This window comes from Anabrus simplex, chromosome 10 (assembly GCF_040414725.1).
Source record: "Anabrus simplex isolate iqAnaSimp1 chromosome 10, ASM4041472v1, whole genome shotgun sequence".
In the NCBI taxonomy this organism is placed as follows: Eukaryota; Metazoa; Arthropoda; class Insecta; order Orthoptera; family Tettigoniidae; genus Anabrus; species Anabrus simplex.
The window spans coordinates 64,543,331-64,562,853 of record NC_090274.1 but is presented as its reverse complement, the minus strand read 5'-3'; the positions used below and the strand labels follow the sequence as shown (position 1 = coordinate 64,562,853).

The 19,523-nt window shown below is 39.4% G+C and overlaps 1 protein-coding gene across 1 annotated transcript in view; it reads right to left on the bottom strand.

Annotated features, from left to right (window-relative positions):
• Oga (O-GlcNAcase) overlaps positions 1 to 19,523 on the bottom strand; it is a 226,814-nt gene that overhangs the window by 181,922 nt on the left and 25,369 nt on the right. The window contains exon 2 of the mRNA XM_067154884.2: positions 8,422 to 8,473. Within this exon, the coding sequence (XP_067010985.1) occupies positions 8,422 to 8,473 (52 nt within the window). The remainder of the gene's footprint in view (positions 1 to 8,421; positions 8,474 to 19,523) is intronic.

Here is a 19,523-nt window from a genome sequence, read left to right as displayed (position 1 = left end):
ACATATTTTCTTCTTTCTTCAGTCTTAGATGTTTTCCATGCCATTTTCTTTTCCTTCACTTTAATCTTTACCGTATCATTCCACCAGTGTGTCTCTTTGTCCTTCACATTTCCTGATGTTCTACCACATACATTTTCTGCACATCCAACCAGTGCTTCCTTAAATCTTTTCCATTCATCTTCAACACTCCCCACCTCCGCCCTGAGTACCAAGGGTATTATTTCCCTTTGAAATTCTTCTTGTATGCTTTTCTCCTTCAACTTCCATACTTTAATTCTTTTCTCTCTTCTTAATGGGGGTTTTTCAATCTTTCCCACTTTCAATTTTCCTACCACAACTCTATGATCTCCACCAAAGGCTTCTTCAGGCATAGCTGTAAAATCTACAAGATTCTTCCGGTGTTCTTTCTCTATGATTATATAATCAATCATGGTCTTTGTTCGTCTGTCTCCCCAGCCATACCTTGTAATCTTCTGACTGTTCTTCTTCCTAAACCAGGTGTTTCCAACAATCATTTGATTCCTCATGCAAAAATCCACCAACAACTCGCCTTCTGGGTTTACCTTTGCATATCCAAAGGGCCCTACAACGTCTTCCTTTCCTTGTCTTTCCATTCCAACTTGTGCATTTAGATCTCCCATCAATATCACTTCCTTATCTTCTGTCTCTCCACTTCCTCTAAAAAGTCCTCCAGATGTTAATCTATGCAACTGAAATAGATCTTTCACACCATTTTCAAAGTGGAGTCTCATCGCCATCATCCTATCGCTGACGGATTTTGTATATTCCACATATTCTTGGATTCCTTTTCTAAGCATGATGGCCACTCCATTTTTTGCTGCAGTTCCTCCGCTGTAATACAGCCTGTATCCTTCTTTCAGAGGCATCTATCCCATGCCCCTCTTCTTGGTCTCACACAGTCTAAGTATTATTATATCTTTTGCTTTCATAAAGTCAACTAGTTCCTCGATTTTTCCTGTCAGTGTCAGGACATTTGCTGTTGCAATCTTGATGAAGTTTGGTGCTGGTTGCCCATTTCTCACAGTTCCCCCAGCACCTGAAGAGTTGCGCGTCACTTTTAGGAGGGGACACCCTAACCTTTTCCGAGGCACCATATCTGCTTTGTCCATATAGGCTATTGTTACGATGGGCTCGGCACACCCAAAGGCATTTTATACCTACTGCCAGGTTCAAAATTAGGCCGCCCCTAACAAGGAAACAGACACCTTTCGTAGTCGCTCCTCTGGAGTACAGACGCTATGGGTTTGCCCCTTCCGCCATCTCCGCCGTAGATGCCGTTGAGGTCTTCACTCGTAACCCTGAGCTGGGACCCATACCAGATGTTACACACCGGGTCAGTGTGCTCTGGGACTCACATAGGCAGGGGCACCACTCCCTGGGAAGGGCTGCCTCCGAAGAGGGTCCCTACCTGCTACCTACCGATGATATTGTTATTTTATCTGAGACTGCAGAAGATCTCAAGAAGCTGCTGAATGGTATGGACGAAGTCATGGGTAAGGAGTTCAAGATGAAAATAAATAAATCCAAAACAAAAGTAATGGAGTGCAGTCGAACGAAGGCAGGTGATGCACGAAATATTAGATTATGAAATGAATTCTTAAAGGAAGTAGATGAATATTGTTACTTGGGTAGTAAAATAACTAACGATGGCAGAAGGAGGACATAAAATGCAGATTAGCACATGCAAGGAAGAGCTTTCTTAAGGAAAGAAATTTGCTCACTTCAAACATTGATATAGGAATTAGAAATATGTTTTTGAAGACTTTCGTGTGGAGGGTGGCATTGTATGTTAGTAAGACATGGACGATAACTAGCTCAGAAAGAAAGAGAATAGAAGCTTTTGAAATGTGGTGTTACAGAAGAATGCTGAAGGTATGATGGATAGATTGAATCACAAATGGAGAGATACTGAATCAAATTGACGAGAGGAGATCGATTTGGCTAAATTTGAGGAGAAGGGATAGAATGATAGGACACATCTTAAGACACCCAGGACTTGTTCAGTTGGTTTTTGAATGAAGTGTAGGTGGTAAGAACGGCAGGGGTAGACCAAGTATGAATATGACAAGCAGATTAGAGCAGATGTAGGATGCAGCAGTTACGAAGAAATGAAAAGGTTAGCACAGGATAGGGTGGCATAGAAAGCTGCATCAAACCAGTCTATGGACTGATGACTCAAACACACAACACTGTTCTGTATATTTTGCTGTACAAGACCATATAACCACTAATATAATAATGTTAAAAGTTTGTTTAAATTTAGGTTAACTTTACATACATTATTCAAGAAAATGAATACACAGTAAAACCTGTCTTAACGGACACCTCTTACCGGCGGACACCCCTCATTGGTGGACGATTTTCTAGGTCCGTAATTAAATGCCATGTTGTGTATGAGTAATTTACCCCTCTTATACGGACACCCTTTATTATGGACACGGACACACCATAACCACGAGAAACTCCAATTAAAGTTCTCCTAACGGACACTTTCTTTTTCAAAAAATTCTGTATTTGTGCCCTGTACAGTATGTATTCGCTTACTTTTTGCACACCCGGTACTTATAAGAATCACAGAGACTGTAACTTTTGACCCTGGCTGTACACGTTCTTGGAAGGCAACACTAAGCTACACTATCACTTCCGGAAGTTGTGTGATCCGACATGCTCGACAGCATTGGAATTCGTACCTTCACTGTCAGGTTACTCTTCATTGACTCGTGGGCTTTTGATGTGTTCAATTTTACGTCAGTAAGGTGGTGTAAACATGGCTCCGAGAAGATTTTTAACTTTAAAAGAAAAGGTAGGCATAACAGACTATCATAAACATGAGAAATGTGGTGTGCGTAAACTGTCCGAAGTGTTTAAGATTGGAAAGACAAGGGCAGCTGAAATTGTGAAAAAGCAAGAGGAACTCGTGAAAGAATGGCATTTAAATGACAACGAACAGCGCATTAAACTGTTTCAAAGTGGTAGTGGAGCTCTCATTGACAAGGCAACGCTAGAGTGGTTCGCTAAAATAAGAAGTCAGAATGTCCCTGTGTCAGGACCAATGATACAAGCAAAAGCGTTAGAATTCGCGACAGAATTAGGTATTGGAGATTTCAAAGCCTCAAATGGCTGGCTAGAAAGATTCAGAAAGCGACATGGTATCAACTTCAGAGTGATTTGTGGAGAATCATCCAGTGTTAATATGGAGATTGTTGACAATTGGCAAGAAAAAATACCTTCAATCATAGAAGAGTATGCTCCGGAAAATATTTTGAATGCCGATGAAACTGGATTATTTTTCCGTGCTTTACCCGACAAAACTTTGTGTTTCAAAGGAAAGTATGAGTGGAGAACGGGAGGAGCCGCTTGTGACAGGAAAAGCTGCAAAACCAAGGTGTTTTAAAAATATGGACATTATGAAGTTTGGCATTGAATGGAAAGCAAATGGGAAAGCATGGATGACCAGAGAAATAATGATAGAGTGGCTAGGACAATTGGACAAAAAAATGATATGCCAGGAGCGAAAAGTGTTATTATTCCTCGATAATGCAGCACCGCATCCGGATACAATTAAGTTGCAAAATGTGAAGATCGTCTTTCTCCCACCGAATGTAACATCAGTTTCTCAGCCACTTGACCAAGCAATGATCCAGAACTTCAAGGTTATGTACAGACAGTTACTGATGAAGCACATAGTATCACAAATTAACGGGAATGAAGTAACCCTTCAAACACTGACAAAGGGGCTGAATGTTCTCCAAGCAATTTCATGGATACCCAATGTATAGAAAAAAGTCACGGCCTCAACAATTCGTAACTGCTTTCTGAAAGCTGGGTTTCCCGCTAGTGGTGGACATCCCGAAATAGAATCGGATACCCTTCCTGACAGCATGGAAACAACACAAGAGTTGATTAATGCAGCAGGTTACAGTGTACAAGTGAACACCTATATCGAAATTGATTCAGATATTACAACAGAGTGTGAGAGTGGAGACACGAAAACGATTCTTCAGTCAATCCAAGGGAAGAAGGACAAAAATGAAGATTCTGACGAAAGCGGGAGTGAAGGTGATGCTAATGACGACTTTGAAGAAAATACGGAAATGAATGTGCTGCCAATAACCTCGTACAGTGAGGCTCTCGGCTTTGTTAAGCGACTGAAAGAATTCTATTATATAAACAAAACGATGAAAAAGGTGTATTTTGACCCAGGATTTAATTGCACATAGTGAAAACATCATTGCTAAACCAAAATGGACAAAACAAACGAACATTAAGGATTTTTTCAAGTGCTAATGTTTTATTGTACTGTGCTAGAGATTGCTACATTTACAAACTGATTTGAAGTTTCAAAAACTCATACGTTCTTCTTAATTTTAACATGGTGAACGGTAATAGTGTACAGTGTGCTGAATAGAGGTTTCCATAGAAGTGTCTTTGTCTCTTAATACAGTGCATCGCAGCTGCAGCAGCCCATCTACAACTTTCTCATGTGAGTACAGTGCAGTATATTGTGCAATACTGTATACAGTATACAATTAAAGGTACATTTGCGAGAATTGTTAACACATACAATACATGGGTTATTGTGTTCCAACTTATGTTTAATGGTATCGGTTTCATAACCTCTCACGGGCGGACACCCCTTCATAACGGACATTCTTTTCGGTCCCGAAGGTGTCCGTTATAGGGAGGTTTTACTGTACTCCTATGTCACATGTATTATAATATATAAATGTTGTTACAGACCTGCTACAAAGTTTGGGCTAGGAAGACTTGGGAGAAAGGATATGAGCTGCTTGACTAAGTGGTATGTTCCAAGCTGTCAGTAGAGAGATCATGTGGAATGAAATTAGTAGACGAATAAATTTGAGTGGTGTTTTTAAAAGTAGGAAACATCACACCATAGGTGTAGAAAGGGGTCCGCAGCATTCACATGAGACACTGTGTGGCGCAACCTCCCTCCACTCTCATCAACAGCAGGCTGCTGTCAACTGGCCTGAAGTGTCTTCCACTTTCAGCAACCGGAAGCTCACTAAATCAGATTAGTTCGTTCAGACGGTCAACACTGTGTGCGCCACAAAAGTTCGAATTTTTTGTTTCAAAATGTTGGTTCCATTCATAGATGTTGAAAAGTTAATAATAGAAATATAAAATCGTCCTTGCCTGAGGAATTTATGAACAACAATCAATTTAAAAAATTTGAAAAACTTCAAATGTGGAATGAAGTTTCCCAACAAGAGATTCCAAATTTTGCCGAACTGGGCGACTCCAAAAAGAGAGAAGTTGGTAAGTACAATAATACTGTACGTGTTATACCTTAACTATTTATTCAATATTACAATAACATAGGTTATTGAAAAAAATAATTAATCAAGGTTTTTAGCAGACTTTATTTCAAAAGAATTGTTTCCAATTAAATTACATAACATTTTCTTATTCGTGAGAACTACCAGTGTTTTATCACTAAATCAGTCATTCAGATGGTGAACATTGTGTGCGTCACATGTTCGAAGTTTCTGTCTCAAAATGTCTGTGAAATACATTTTCTCATGTTGGTGTCCTGACGCTGTAAACTTGTTTCAAGGTTTGACAACAATTCATCAAACAAACTCCCACTCAAATTTCTATAAAATACTTTCCTGCCTTGTCAATACTTTACATATTTTATTATACCTAATTCCCGTACATGTTTCAAGAATTAGGTATAAGAAAATATGTGAAGTATTGACAAGGCGGGAAAGTATTTCATAGAAATTCGAATACAAGTCAATACGGACAGGAATAACCAACATGGTGAAAATCAAATTCCCACTCATACAAAAGTAATTAAAGAACATTTTTGGATCACTGGTACGTTCATCTAGAAGAAAAGCATGAGCTCCTCGTTCGAGGTGATATGAATTCAATGGATGGACCCTTGAACCCTAGTATTCTTCTTTCTCCTCATCCTTCTTTTCGTAAGAACATAAATCCCAAAGATAATGACCGCGCCCATGGTCCAAAGTCAAACAGACGCAAAAGATGTGGTGGCGACTAGAAGTTGCCAGCAAGCTGCCGGAAGTGGACAGCAAGGAAAAACAGAGTGTCTGAGAAGTGGAGTGGTGTGGAAAGCAAGTGGATCGTGTGAAAGGAGCCATACAGTCACTGTAGTCACTACCTTTACACTGAGTTATTACAAAGGGTTCAACATGCAGAGTTAAACCTTCATAATATAATAAATTTATGTCATAAAACAACCATATATTATTATCCACTGAATAAATTATTAATGTCACACTATAATTATTTGGTTTACAAATCACAATATCTGATACATCCCTTGGGTTCTGAGTGTGATTTGTGTACGGTTACACCGTGGGAAACCACAGAAAACAATCTTCAGGGCTCCCAACAATGGGGTTCGAAGCAATCATCTCCGATATGCAAATTGAAAGCCACATGAACCAAACCACATGACCAACTCGTTCAGTCTACAAAGGGCTAAAAAGATAGATGGAATTGGATGGAAGGATCACAAAAGTATACCAGGATCATCGGAAGACTGCATATATTGACTCATATTGACACAATAAAAAGAGTAACCAAGTCTAGGCAAGAGAACAGTTGCCATGAGTTTCAGTTGTACATAACCCATTGGTACAAGAGCTACTGTAAAGTAAATAATTTTTTTTTTAAAAAAGAAGAAGAAATATCAACTCAGTTAATAAGAAGGAACAGGAACGTTTATGTATATGACAACAGTTTGAAGTGAAGAGATTATGTTTAGAATAACTGCAGATAAAACAACAAAAGGACTAACTGTTGCACAACCATACCACTTTGAACAACCTAAATTTATTTAGAATACGTGTGGAGCAATGCAACTAAAATTCATTTGAAGTGCCTATAAAAATTACAAGAATGAGAAATTTTATATAAAGAAATGTAAGAACTCAATATTTCACAAAATAAAATTGTTACGGGCTTATTGTGGATCACAGAGGTGTAAGAAGTTGCTGGGGTAAATGGGCAGGCAAAGAATTGACCAGAGCATAAGTTAATTCACTAAATTTTGAAATGTTATTTCTTTCTTTCCATTTCTTTTATTCTAATAGAAACTTTGGAACAAATAATCAAGAAAATCTAAATGAGCTCGTCAGCTCCCACAATAACAGTGCGAATATCAGGTACCAAAACTTGAGAGGATTATCAAGACAATAACATACTATACGGAATGAGAATTATAACTCTGAACAGGTACACTATCTCCACTCGGTCATATAGCCTAGGAGTCTGAGCTCCAAAAGTAAATTCAGCCCAGCCTCTCAGAGGCATAAACTCCCTGACAAGTGTCATACAATCAATTAGCCCTGGCTTAGGCTCATTGTCTGCTCAACTGTTTTATAATTCATGTGTTCCAAAAGAAACTTCACACCGCAATCTATTGTTTGATAAAACAGGGGCGTAAATGCCCATACTACTGGCCTTAAAATGGAAAAGAAAAGGGATGATTATGTTCAGCCGAAAACAAAATGCAAGGAGGAAAAAACCTGCACTCCTTCTACAAAGCTCTTAAAACCTTAAGTGGACTTATGGCCCGAAGTTACAGAGGCTAAGTCTTTTCTAGAGAGGGGTGACGAAACGATAAATGTTAAATGCCATAAGTGTTAAGAATTTAGAAGTTCAGAAAATTTTAGTCACCCCATACCAAATTGAAATGGGAATCAACAACGAGTAATCACTCTTTGTTCCCTTAGTTTACACATTTCCAAACAGGGATTCGAACAGAGTCCTCCGACTTGCCGAAAATCTATATTTAAAACATGAAATTAGAACTTTACATGAATAAAAGAAGTCTGAAACCTTCCCTTCAAGCTATCTACCTGGAGCTATCACTTATTATGAATTCTACCATTAACTTGCTTGCTGGGCCTTCCGAACGCCGCCCGCGGCTCCTTCCCCACACAATAAACTGGAGCGATGAGAATGACGACAGCCCTAAAGTGCCCAGCTTTTATAGTATTTCAAGGGGAAGTTTCCAGAACTCTTTACAGGTAGGCTGGATGCCTGTACACGCCCCCAATTTTAATTGGCTAGAGAAAATATTCACAAAATTTCTGATTGGTTGATAGATACAGGAGTTGGGAGGGGGCAGAAGTATTGACAACCTTGACATAAGAACAAAACAATCTTTAACACTAAGGTTAGTCAACTGTGAAAATACAAATTTCTTAATAAATTGATTAGAGTTCGACCCGCTAGGGGGAGCAATTAAACCGATAATAGAGACATCTAGCAGTTGAAAATCCAGTATAACATTAGTTCAAGGCAGATTAGCTAGATAACCTTATAGAAGGTGCGCAGTTTAACTGGCTGGAGAAAGTGTACCCCCGGTACAAAAATATTAAAATTATTAATTCTACTTACTTTTGGAACAGGTCCTTCCTCTGCTCAGTCGTCCAAGGTCGACCATAAAAACCTGGAAATAGGAAGCAATACGCATGTGAAATTTTGCCTCAATTCAAAAATTAACATTTATGCTGGCAGATACTACCAACAAATCCTTAACATCTTACAATATATACAAAAAAAAAAAAAACATACACACACACACACTCTCTCTCTCTTCATTATTATTCATTTAGCAAATGGCTTTTCGTGCTGGGAGTGTCTGCTGAAGAATTTTCAGATTGCCTAGTGCATTGACGACGATGGGTGCCCTGCATGTGCGAGATAATGATGGAGGGAGAAACCCATGGTTGACAAATAGCCTATTTATGTCGGATAACATTAAGGGGTCTGCTCCTCAAGGCTTAAAATCTCCACCTGACAGACAAATCACCGTCATATGCCTTCACTCCAAACGAACACTGCCGAGAGGTTTTGGAATTGAATCTAGGCTTTTGGCACAGAATCTAGTCATTAGAAATTGTATACCACCACCTCTCTTACCCTGCCGGCCAACATTCCGACAGTGAAAAGTTTTACCACCAACAGGACTCAAACCAACTAACCATGGTGTCAAACCATAGAGAACTGATGCCTTAACGATCATGGTGATACCAAGAAATATGAAACACGTGTTAATAAATCTGTGCATACTTTAAAAGACACAACAATAACAGTAAAAGTGGAAGGATACATTGGTATCATTCACTTGAACTTACCATACGAAAAAATGTTAACAACAAATTACGGTATACAACGATTAGCCAACACAACAACATTTTATAAAGAACATTCCTGATCTACAATGAGGAAGAATATAATTTGTGACTGACGAGAGTGACATCATCGGGAGGGAAGTGTTTAGGGGCTCGTCTTCCTGATGACCAAAAGCAATTGGCTTTCGCCATGTGCTGAAGGGATCACACTACTCAGCATTGTCACTGTCATGCAGTTCCCTCAATATCAATTGTGGCTAGTTCTAAGGCGATCAGCTGTCAACCAATGTGAATTATGTTTTGTACAACTAAATGAGATCAGCATTCTACGAGTATTAAACAGTTTGTGCAATGTCACTGTTGTAATGTTGACAGAACATAATGAAAAGTTGCACACTCTACAAAATGGGACTTCTTTTCAAGTTGGTCAAGATCCTAACAGAACTGCCACAGTACTGGACACAAAATACCCTACTGTAAATATAAGTATCGATAAAATAAACAACAGAGACAGAGCGGTTCTTCTTCAAAACTTAATGAACTCACTAATAACACAAATCCCAGTTCCCTGTATACTTAATTGATGAAACTGCCCAAAAATACTGACATATTTTGTATTTGCCTCCCTACCACGAAGACATCAGTGAGGAGTTAATACGGGCACAGGTAAAGAAGCATGTAAGCAGTTACAACAAGACAGTTACCAAAGTTCAGGGTTTGGTTACTGAAGGAAATGAACATTATTGGTTCTGAAAACTGGCAGATGGTAGTGCATCAACTAAAGTATCATCAGCCTATGTCAGGAAAGGACTGTTAGATAAAACAACTTCTTTGTTACTTCACTTGATATTTACAGCTCAAGAGACTGAAGTAACTAGTGGAAATAATGCTGTTCTTTCAAGAATTCTGTGCAATTAAATGATGGCTGTAAATCATGGAAGGCCACAAAAAAAAAAAAAAAAAAAAAAAAAAAAAAAAAAAAAAAAAAAAAATCACACATCAACTTCAAATATTCATGTCGCGTTACCTGCATCGTATCAATATAAAATGGCTTAAATTGATCACAAAAGAAAATCTGGAGGAGGAAGCCAAGCAGGAATCCATTGATTTACTAATCATGAAAAAAAAAGTTGCCACACATTAGGGACACTGGAGAGAGCACACAGGAAGTCTGCCTTGGAATTGACTTCTAAAAATCATGTATGGACCATGGACACCTGGAAACTGAGAAAAGTGGGATGAAGTATAAGACATATACAAAGAAGAGCTATCTTGAATGTCTTATGCTTCAGAGAAAATAATTCTTCGGGTCAGCACTTCAGAGTAGATATAGCCTAGTTTTATAACATATACCTTCCTGATGACAAGCCTATGTTTAGTGATATATTCACTATTATAAGTTTCTGAGAAGATTGGTAGTGTGATGTGTTGTGTTTAGATGAAGAGACGTATATTAAGATAAATATGAACACCCAGCCCCGAGCTACAGGAATTAACCATACACAGTTAAAACCACTGACCTGGCCAGGAATCAAACCTGGTTCCCTCTTTTATTATTTTATTTTTATTAAACATACATACGCACCTTATCATTAAAGACTGTTATGCCTTTCAGCGATCAGTCTGCAAGCCTCTGTGAATTTACTAAACGTCACCACAATCCTCTATTTGCAACTAGTGCTGTGGCCTCATTTAGTTCTATACCTCTAATCTTTAAATCGTTAGAAACTGAGTCTAACCATCGTCGTCTTGGTCTCTCTCTACTTCTCTTACCCTCCATAACAGAGTCCATTATTCTCCTAGGTAACCTATCCTCCTCCATTCGTCTCATTGACCCCACCACCGAAGCCGGTTTATGCGTACAGCTTCATCCATCGAGTTCATTCCTAACTTAGCCTTTATCTCCTCATTCTGAGTACCCTCCTGCCATTGTTCCCACCTGTTTGTACCAGCAATCATTCTCGCTACTTTCATGTCTGTTACTTCTAACTTATGAATAAGATATCCTGAGTCCACCCAGCTTTCGCTCCCGTAAAGCAAAGTTGGTCTGAAAACAGACCAATGTAAAGATAATTTCGTCTGGGAGCTGACTTCCTCCTTACAAAATACTGTTGATCACAACTGCGAGCTCACTGCATTAGCTTTACTACACCTTGATTCAACCTCACTTACTATATGACATGCTGGGAGAATACACAACCTAAATACTTGAAATTATCGACCTGTTCTAGTTTTATATCACCAATCTGACGTTCAATTTTGTTGAATTTCTTACCTACTGACATCAATTTAGTCTTCGAAAGGCTAATTTTCATACCATACTCATTGCACCTATTTTCAAGTTCAAAGATATTAGACTGCAGGCTTTCGGCACAATCTGCCATTAAGACCAAGTCGTCAGCATAGGCCATACTGCTTACTACATTTCCACCTAACTGAATTCCTCCCTGCCATTTTATACCTTTCAACAGATGATCCATGTAAACTACGAACAGCAAAGGTGAAAGATTGCAGCCTTGTCTAACACCTGTAAGTACCCTGAACCAAGAACTCTTTTTACCATAAATTCTCACTGAAGCCCAATTATCAACATAAACATATTTTAATAATCTAACCTTTAATTCCATAATCCCTCAGTACAGCGAACATCTTTTGGCTCGTCCCCCTGTCATATGCTTTCTCTAGATCTACGAACTGTCTACACAACTGTCTATTCTTCTCGTAGCATTTTTCAATTACCTGGCGCATACTGAAAATCTGATCCTGACAGCCTCTCTGTGGTCTGAAACCACACTGGTTTTCATCCAACTTCCTCTCAACTACTGATCGCACCCTCCCTTCCAAGATGCCAGTGAATACTTTGCCCGGTATACTAATCAATTATGTAAACGACATGATGAATGAATAAATACTACTACTACTACTACTACTACGTCGATAGTTGTTGCAATCCTTCCTGTTCCCTTCCTTATAGATAGGTGCAATTTACTGCTTCTGTCCAATCTGAAGGTACCTTACCAACACTCCATGCTAATCTTACTACTCTGTGAAGCCATTTCATCCCTGCCTTCCCACTATACTTCACCATTTCAGGTCTAATTTCATCTATTCCTGCTGCTTTATGACAATGGAGTTTATTTACCATCATTGCCACTTCCTCAAGCGTAATTTCACCAACATCATTTTCCTCCTCCCACCCATGAGCTTGGCGGTTCACAACACCATCAGGAAGATTTATATTAATTCATTACTGCAAAGTCATTAATAAGACTGATTTATCAATAGTTGCTCTTCTCTTCAGGCAATAAATTGGACTTCAGAAATGTTTGAAAATGCTATACGCACATAACAGCGTACCGTGTGGTTAATCTACCGATGCATTACGATGAGCCAAAGTAAGGCCGAATACATGAGCTACAAGGTAGAGGCAGATGACCACAGGGATCTGGAACAAAGGAAAAGAGGTTTTAAAATATCCAGGTTCAAAGGTGGACGAGGATGGTGATGCAGAGAAGGAGGTGATATGTAGGATCCAAACCAGATGGAAGACCTGGAGAGACATAGTAGGATCCTTGTGATAGGAAAGCACCGCTTAAACTCACAGTAAAAGTTACAGAAGTACGAATAGCAACGGTGTATGCTCCTGAAATTGTACCGCTGGATTGCGTTCACAAAATACTACTCTCCAACTCCGAGTAAACTCAGAGTTCACTATATCCTTTCACAAAAGTAAAGAGTTTACTCTAAAAGGTGTTCAGAAAATGCATTCGAGTTAACTCAGAGTATACTCTTTTTACTCCGCGTAAATAGGTGAGTAGATTTAACGACATGCACAGTAATGCATTCATTGGTGGCGGTGAAAAATATTAAAATGCGAGTATATTGACATGGCAAAGAATTCAAATTATTTTCTTGTTGTTGACAAAGAAGGGCGTTATGTATTGAACAAAGGAGATATTTTCATTTAGAATGGGAAAAATAGGTACCAATTTTAATAATCTGCGGAAATAACATGAATGAATTTTTATAAGAATACCCATGTTATGAATGATCAGCTGAGTTATTAACCTCAACTTTCTAAGATTTCCTTGGTAAATGTATAATACGGAACTTTTTTTAAATTTTAGACGACCTCCTGAATGAGACCATTTAATTATATGATCAGAAATACCACACAGTGCATTTATAACTCTCACGAAATGGATCTGTACAAATCAGGTGCTAAGAGCCAAATTACAACCAGGAATTGCTTTCGTGGGTCTTGCAATGGTCTTCCTCGTTCCCCGATTTTGGATTTAGAAAGTTTAGAGACAATTACTCTGATTAGATGTTCGAATGCTGATCTCAAAAATTGGAAATGCTGTTTAAATTCAGTTTTGTCGTAGTTGTTAACAACGTAATCTACATAGCTAGTAGTCCTAAATGGCTTATCATGCTCCAGTGCAGAGCCAATATATTGGTATTCATCATCAATGTAATCAGATTGTTCCTACGAGATAAAGAATAACGGATATTGTTTTACGGTACAACATGTGAGGAAAGCAGTAACAACTCATATAGCACGCTGCTATGAAGAAACTCACCTGGAAATTAGACATTAAATTCCTTGCAAATGAGGTTATGTTAATTGATTAGCCATATTCTGTTACTCTGTATTAACTCCAAGTGTTCACGAAATATCATTAAGTTACTGAGAGTTAACCTTACTAGTTACTCCGTGATACTCTACTCTCAGTCGTATTTTGTGAACGCAACCCTGAGGAAAATGCACACAAGCTGAACGGAGATGGAAGATAGGAAAGTGCTTCACCAAGTCAGTTGGCCATGTTGTTAGGGGCGCGCAGCTGTGAACATGCATTCACGAGATAGGGGGTTCAAACTCCATCATTGGCAGTGAAGATGATTTTCTACATTTTCACACCAGCCAAGTGGTGTCTTACCTGAACTGTAATTAAAACCACGGCCGCTTCCTTCCCACTCCTAGCCCTTTTCTGTACTATTGTCGCCATAAGATCTGTATCAGTGCGACGTAAAGCCAATTGTAAAAATTAAAAAATGTTCAAGTGTGGATGTGCAGAGTGACCAGTAGGGACAGGCTAAGGAATGAATACAGTGAAGATTACCAAAATAAAGCCAAAGATACAGATAAGGTGATCGGGGCACATCATTAGAAGGGATGAAGATTATGTGGGAAGGGAGGTCACACAGATGAATATCCCAGGGATGAGGAAGCGCGGATGTCCAACGAAAAAGCAGATGAGTTGGTTGAGCGAAAACTGAGGAAGAAGAAACTAGAGGCTGAAAATACACCAAACGAGAACCAGAGCAGAAGACTGAGGAACAGTAACTGTATGTACAGTGGAAAAAGCTGTAAAAGACAAATATTTGACAATGTCAAAAGCAACCTCATAAAAGTTTTCCCAGTTATCACCAAATGGTAATTGCCAAATATTAATTCATTTTTTATAATATTAGCTAAAACCTCCCAAAACATGATGGGCAATGGTGGAATATTTATATCGACGGCTCAATTATTAAAATTTTAAGTCCAAGGCTAGCCAAAATGAGTTATGATCATCACCAAAAACCATTACTTCAGTGTTTTTCACCTGTATAAAAATTGTATCTCCTGCTCCCAAACACTTACCAGCAATAACAGATCTTAACATCATCTCCTAGGAGAATGATAGCACAAATAAAATTGCAGGCCTAACTGAAGTTACGATGTTCGTACAGGGGAAAAATTATGATGTTAATACTTGGAGCTGTCAATATAGGGTATTCATACCAATTACTTTTTGGCACTAATGCAACATTTTAAAGGCAATGAAAGATCACACTCTTACACTACAAAATGTAGTGATCATGGATGAAAACTGGCTGCAGTAAATACAGGTTGACATGTTTCACCTTGAGCTTTACCAATAACACCAAACCAATTGAAATAAGGGTAGTCTTGTAGAGAAATGGAAATATCGTTATCAGGTGATATTAAATCAACTGGAAGAATTAGAACCCTCTGTCCAGCCTTATTTCAAGTTACTACAGGGTCTTTTTTAAGGCCTGCTCCGTGTGTCAGGAGAACACGCACGGAAGGCGATAGCGCGGCCGGGTGACTCATTTGCCGAGAGATATATTGCTTCACGACTGGCTAAGATGATCTAATGCAGTACAGTAGCGATAACCATTGCTTCACACACAGCAACAGTTCAGTTCATCTGCGGCATTGGTAGCGTGTTCAATGTGTTCGCTTTAAAATACCACAGAATCTGTAGGAATACTAATCGTGTGTTTAAAGAGTGATGTATACAGTAGAACAGCGTGTATTCATTGTGTTGTGCTATGCGAAGCATTCTTCTTATACAGAATGCCGCTTTCGATTCATTTGCAAATTTCCTGGAATCCTCCCTTCCCATAGGAGTACGGTACGTAGATTAGTAAAGAAGTTCCGCACCACCGGGTCCATTAACAAGAAATCACGCAGGAGACGAACCGTTTTAACAGAGGAAAAGCTTGACGAAATAGGAGCTCTCTTGGAAAGAACTCCAAGAAAATCCCTGTCGCGTCTCGCCTTACAAGCAACAAAACTGTTAAAAGCAAAACCGTACAAACCCACCCCTGCCCAATATTTAAGAGGACCTGACGGTCTCGCTAGGGTTCGGTATTATAACTGGTTGCTTCAGTCAGTTCACGATGGGTATGTTGACCCAGAACTTTTATTTTATAGTGATGAAGCATGCTACACTAAAATGGCTATGTAAATAGACAAAACAATCGCTACTGGTGTGCAGAAAATCCCCACCGGCTGCATGTCCGTCCACTTCATGATGTAAAAATAGGAGTTTAGTGCGCAATAAGTGCTCGCAGAATTATAGGGCCTATATTTTTCCACGAAACAATGAATGCTGATCGATATATATACCTCATTCTCAGACCATTCTTTCAAGAGCTGATGGAAGAAGCATACCTGCCAACTTTTAGAAACCAAAAATAGGAAGATTTTTTTATTCCTGGATTTCATCACATATATTCCACCACGGTCTAAGTGAAAAAAGGTCAAGATAAAAGGCATACATATCTACAGTTACAATGCGAATTGACCGTTAAATTTCAAATCTTAAACTACCAAAACATAAAAATGGTTACAAGAAAATGTACCTTATCATTATCATTTATGACACTTAAACGAATAATAATATTTATGTCACACCGACACACGCAACAATATGCATAATATCGTATTTTCTCGCGTAATTAACGCACTTTTTGACGAAAAATACAGGCGAAAACTTCGGATGCGTAAATTATTCAAGGAATTAAGATATTTACAATTCACTTACATTTAAAAGATGCATCAAATATAATATGAAAACACAACTGGTTCAACTCGTTTGCGGTTATCGTCATTTGGCGTAAAATTCCGGAGTGAGATTTTTCCTGAAAATTCAAATAGGGTACATCAGGTAAGTTAGACACGTGGGATTGAAGTACCGACTGGAAAATATTCTTCCCATTACGAGCTGACAATACGACCTGGAGTTAAAACATGAACTAATAAAAGTACAATTCATGTAATGCCATAACAATGACATACCGGCAAAAAAACTGTCCAACACGAGAAGGAGGGACCCTGCTACATTATCCCAAACCGTTTGTATCCAATCTTGTACGAGTGACGTGTCCATCCATCCTCCTCCTTGAATACGAACGTGGATCACTCGCGGAAATTTTTCTTTGGGCATTGTATTTCGTTTTAGATCAATGTAAGGTGTAAGCTTTCTGAGATCAGCTGTTATAGCAAGCATTGCAGTACATCGTTGTTTTTTGCTTCCGGTAGCGCGTACGATAACACTGTATGATCCTTTCTTATCGATTGTTCGACTTTGTGGCATATGGAAACTGATTGGCATCTGATCTGCGGTTTCTATAAGGGAGATCAAATATTCCTCACTTTACGCTTCTCAATCACAAAACGATGAAAATCGTTTAAATCATTCGTCATTTTTTGGCATGATGATGTTCTTCGCTGAAGAGGAAGTCCATTTCTCTTCATAAAATTAATCAAGACTCGGCTAACCTTCAAATCCGAGACACTGATTCCGTGTGCAGCATTTATTTCACATTCTTTAAAATACTGCATTTCGTGAGAAATTGCTTATCCAACGTTGCGTCACAAAATCATATATTTAAGCAGATCCTTCTCTACTTGCGGAAACTTGCCGCTTTTTGGTCCGCGAAATGCTTTGCGAGACATGTTGGCCGCTTGACGTGCACTTCTGTTACCGCGGTAGCGCACGTTTCATTTGGGCATTGAATACACGCTGCCCTCTTCCCGTATGTTTCGGTGTAACTGATCACCGCGAGTTAGTATGATGCAGTATTACTCGAATACTGTGGACTGACAATTTTGAGATCACAGAATGTCCCGTACCCGAAACACTCGTAAAACTAGTGCCGGCTAATAACAGCACGTTGCCCTGTATCTGGAATGCCCGCTTTCGCAATAGGAAGCCTGCTACTTGAGTAGTTGACATCTTTATTTCGAAACGCATCCGGAGCTGCGTGATGGATGTTCGAAGTTGTGGGAGCGTCATATACGTGAACATTTGTTTTTGTCCACTTTGGACCCAAAAATATTGGGATGCGTTAATTATGCAAGGGCGTTAATTACGCGAAAGAATATGGTAGTTTCTTTATCAGACGGTAAAATGAACGGAAATTTATAGGTATCTCTGAACACTTGGAGATAACGTTTGTTATATTTTTGGCCTTAACGAGAAAATAAACTACCTGAAACTGTCACCGACACAACCCACTTAAAAACATTCAACTCATTAAAATGATGCACTTAAATACGCGAAACTAAACCAAACCAAACCCCATGGCACTACAGCCCTTGAAGGGCCTTGGCCTACCAAGCGACCGCTGCTCAGCCCGAAGGCCTGCAGATTACGAGGTGTCGTGTGGTCAGCACGACGAATCCTCTCGGCCGTTTTCTTGGCTTTCTAGACCGGGGCCGCCATCTCACCGTCAGATAGCTCCTCAATTCTAATCACGTAGGCTGAGTGGACCTCGAACCAGCCCTCAGGTCCAGGTAAAAATCCCTGACCTGGCCGGGAATCGAACCCGGGGCCTCCGGGTAAGAGGCAAGCACGCTACCCCTACACCACGGGGCCGGCTTAAAATACGCGAAACTACCACATACAAAACAATTCTATATGTCCCATACATTATTAACATACGACTTTGGCAGTGGGGGAAAGCATACAAATGCAAGAAAAAAAAAGGGGCCTAAAACTCCGACGAAACTACACACAGAAACGATGTTAACAGCGCGCGAACAATAATAAACTCATTCTTTCATCCCGATTAACTGAGTCGCTAGCGCGCGCCAGCCTGTTTTGCTTGCAGGACAATTGCCGCCCCGAATCCCCAGCTGTATAAAGCGGACACGCTGCTGTGGTGAGCGGGAAACACGATACACGAAGGCGCAGGACTAAATACTCACGAAATAAAGCATCAAATAAATACTCTTGAAAATGAGGTTTCGTAAATTACACAAACACTTATAGTAGGGGAAGAGTATTGGCCGTACTAGAAGTTATATTGGTCAAAAATAGGAAGAAGTAAAAATAAATCGGAAAATCGGAAGACGAGTTAAAAACCGGAAAGTTTCCGGGTAAATCGGAAGGGTTGGCAGGTATGAAGAAGAAAGGATTAATGGTTACTTTATGCAAGACAATGCGAAGGCACACACTGCTAATCGGTCTATGGAGGTAATACGGGAAGTTTTCGAAGATCGTGTGGTTAATTATCCCCCTAGATCTCCTGATTTAAATCCCTGTGATTATTACCTGTGGGGGATGCTGAAGGGAAAAGTGTACGTAAACAATCCTCACACAAGAGAAGAGCTACAAGAGAACATTAGGCTACACAAGTTATTTTGAACATCACACGAGCTGAGATTCGTCGAGTGTCTGCAAACCTATTTACCAGGTGTCAGGCGTGTTTGACAGCTGAGGGACAACATTTTGAACATCAAATGTAATGTCAGGTAAGTTTTAGACTAATAGTTTCGCTAGAAATGGATTTCTATAAGTGTGAATTGCTGTGAGTAGTGGGGAGGAAAAGCGTGCATTATACCGGCTAGCGACCGAGTGTCACTGCGCCAGCCGTGCTCTGAGTGGTGCTGCCGATCATGCTAAAGAAAAGACCTTGTATTTATAAATGCAAATAATTTTGGTACATAATTTATGCTGAGGGAAACTATGTCTCCGACAAGTGAAGCACTGATAAAACCTAAGGTGCCAAACTTTTAGCACTGAAGCAGTTTTTTTTTCACATTCTACCTCTTCTGTGAAAAGT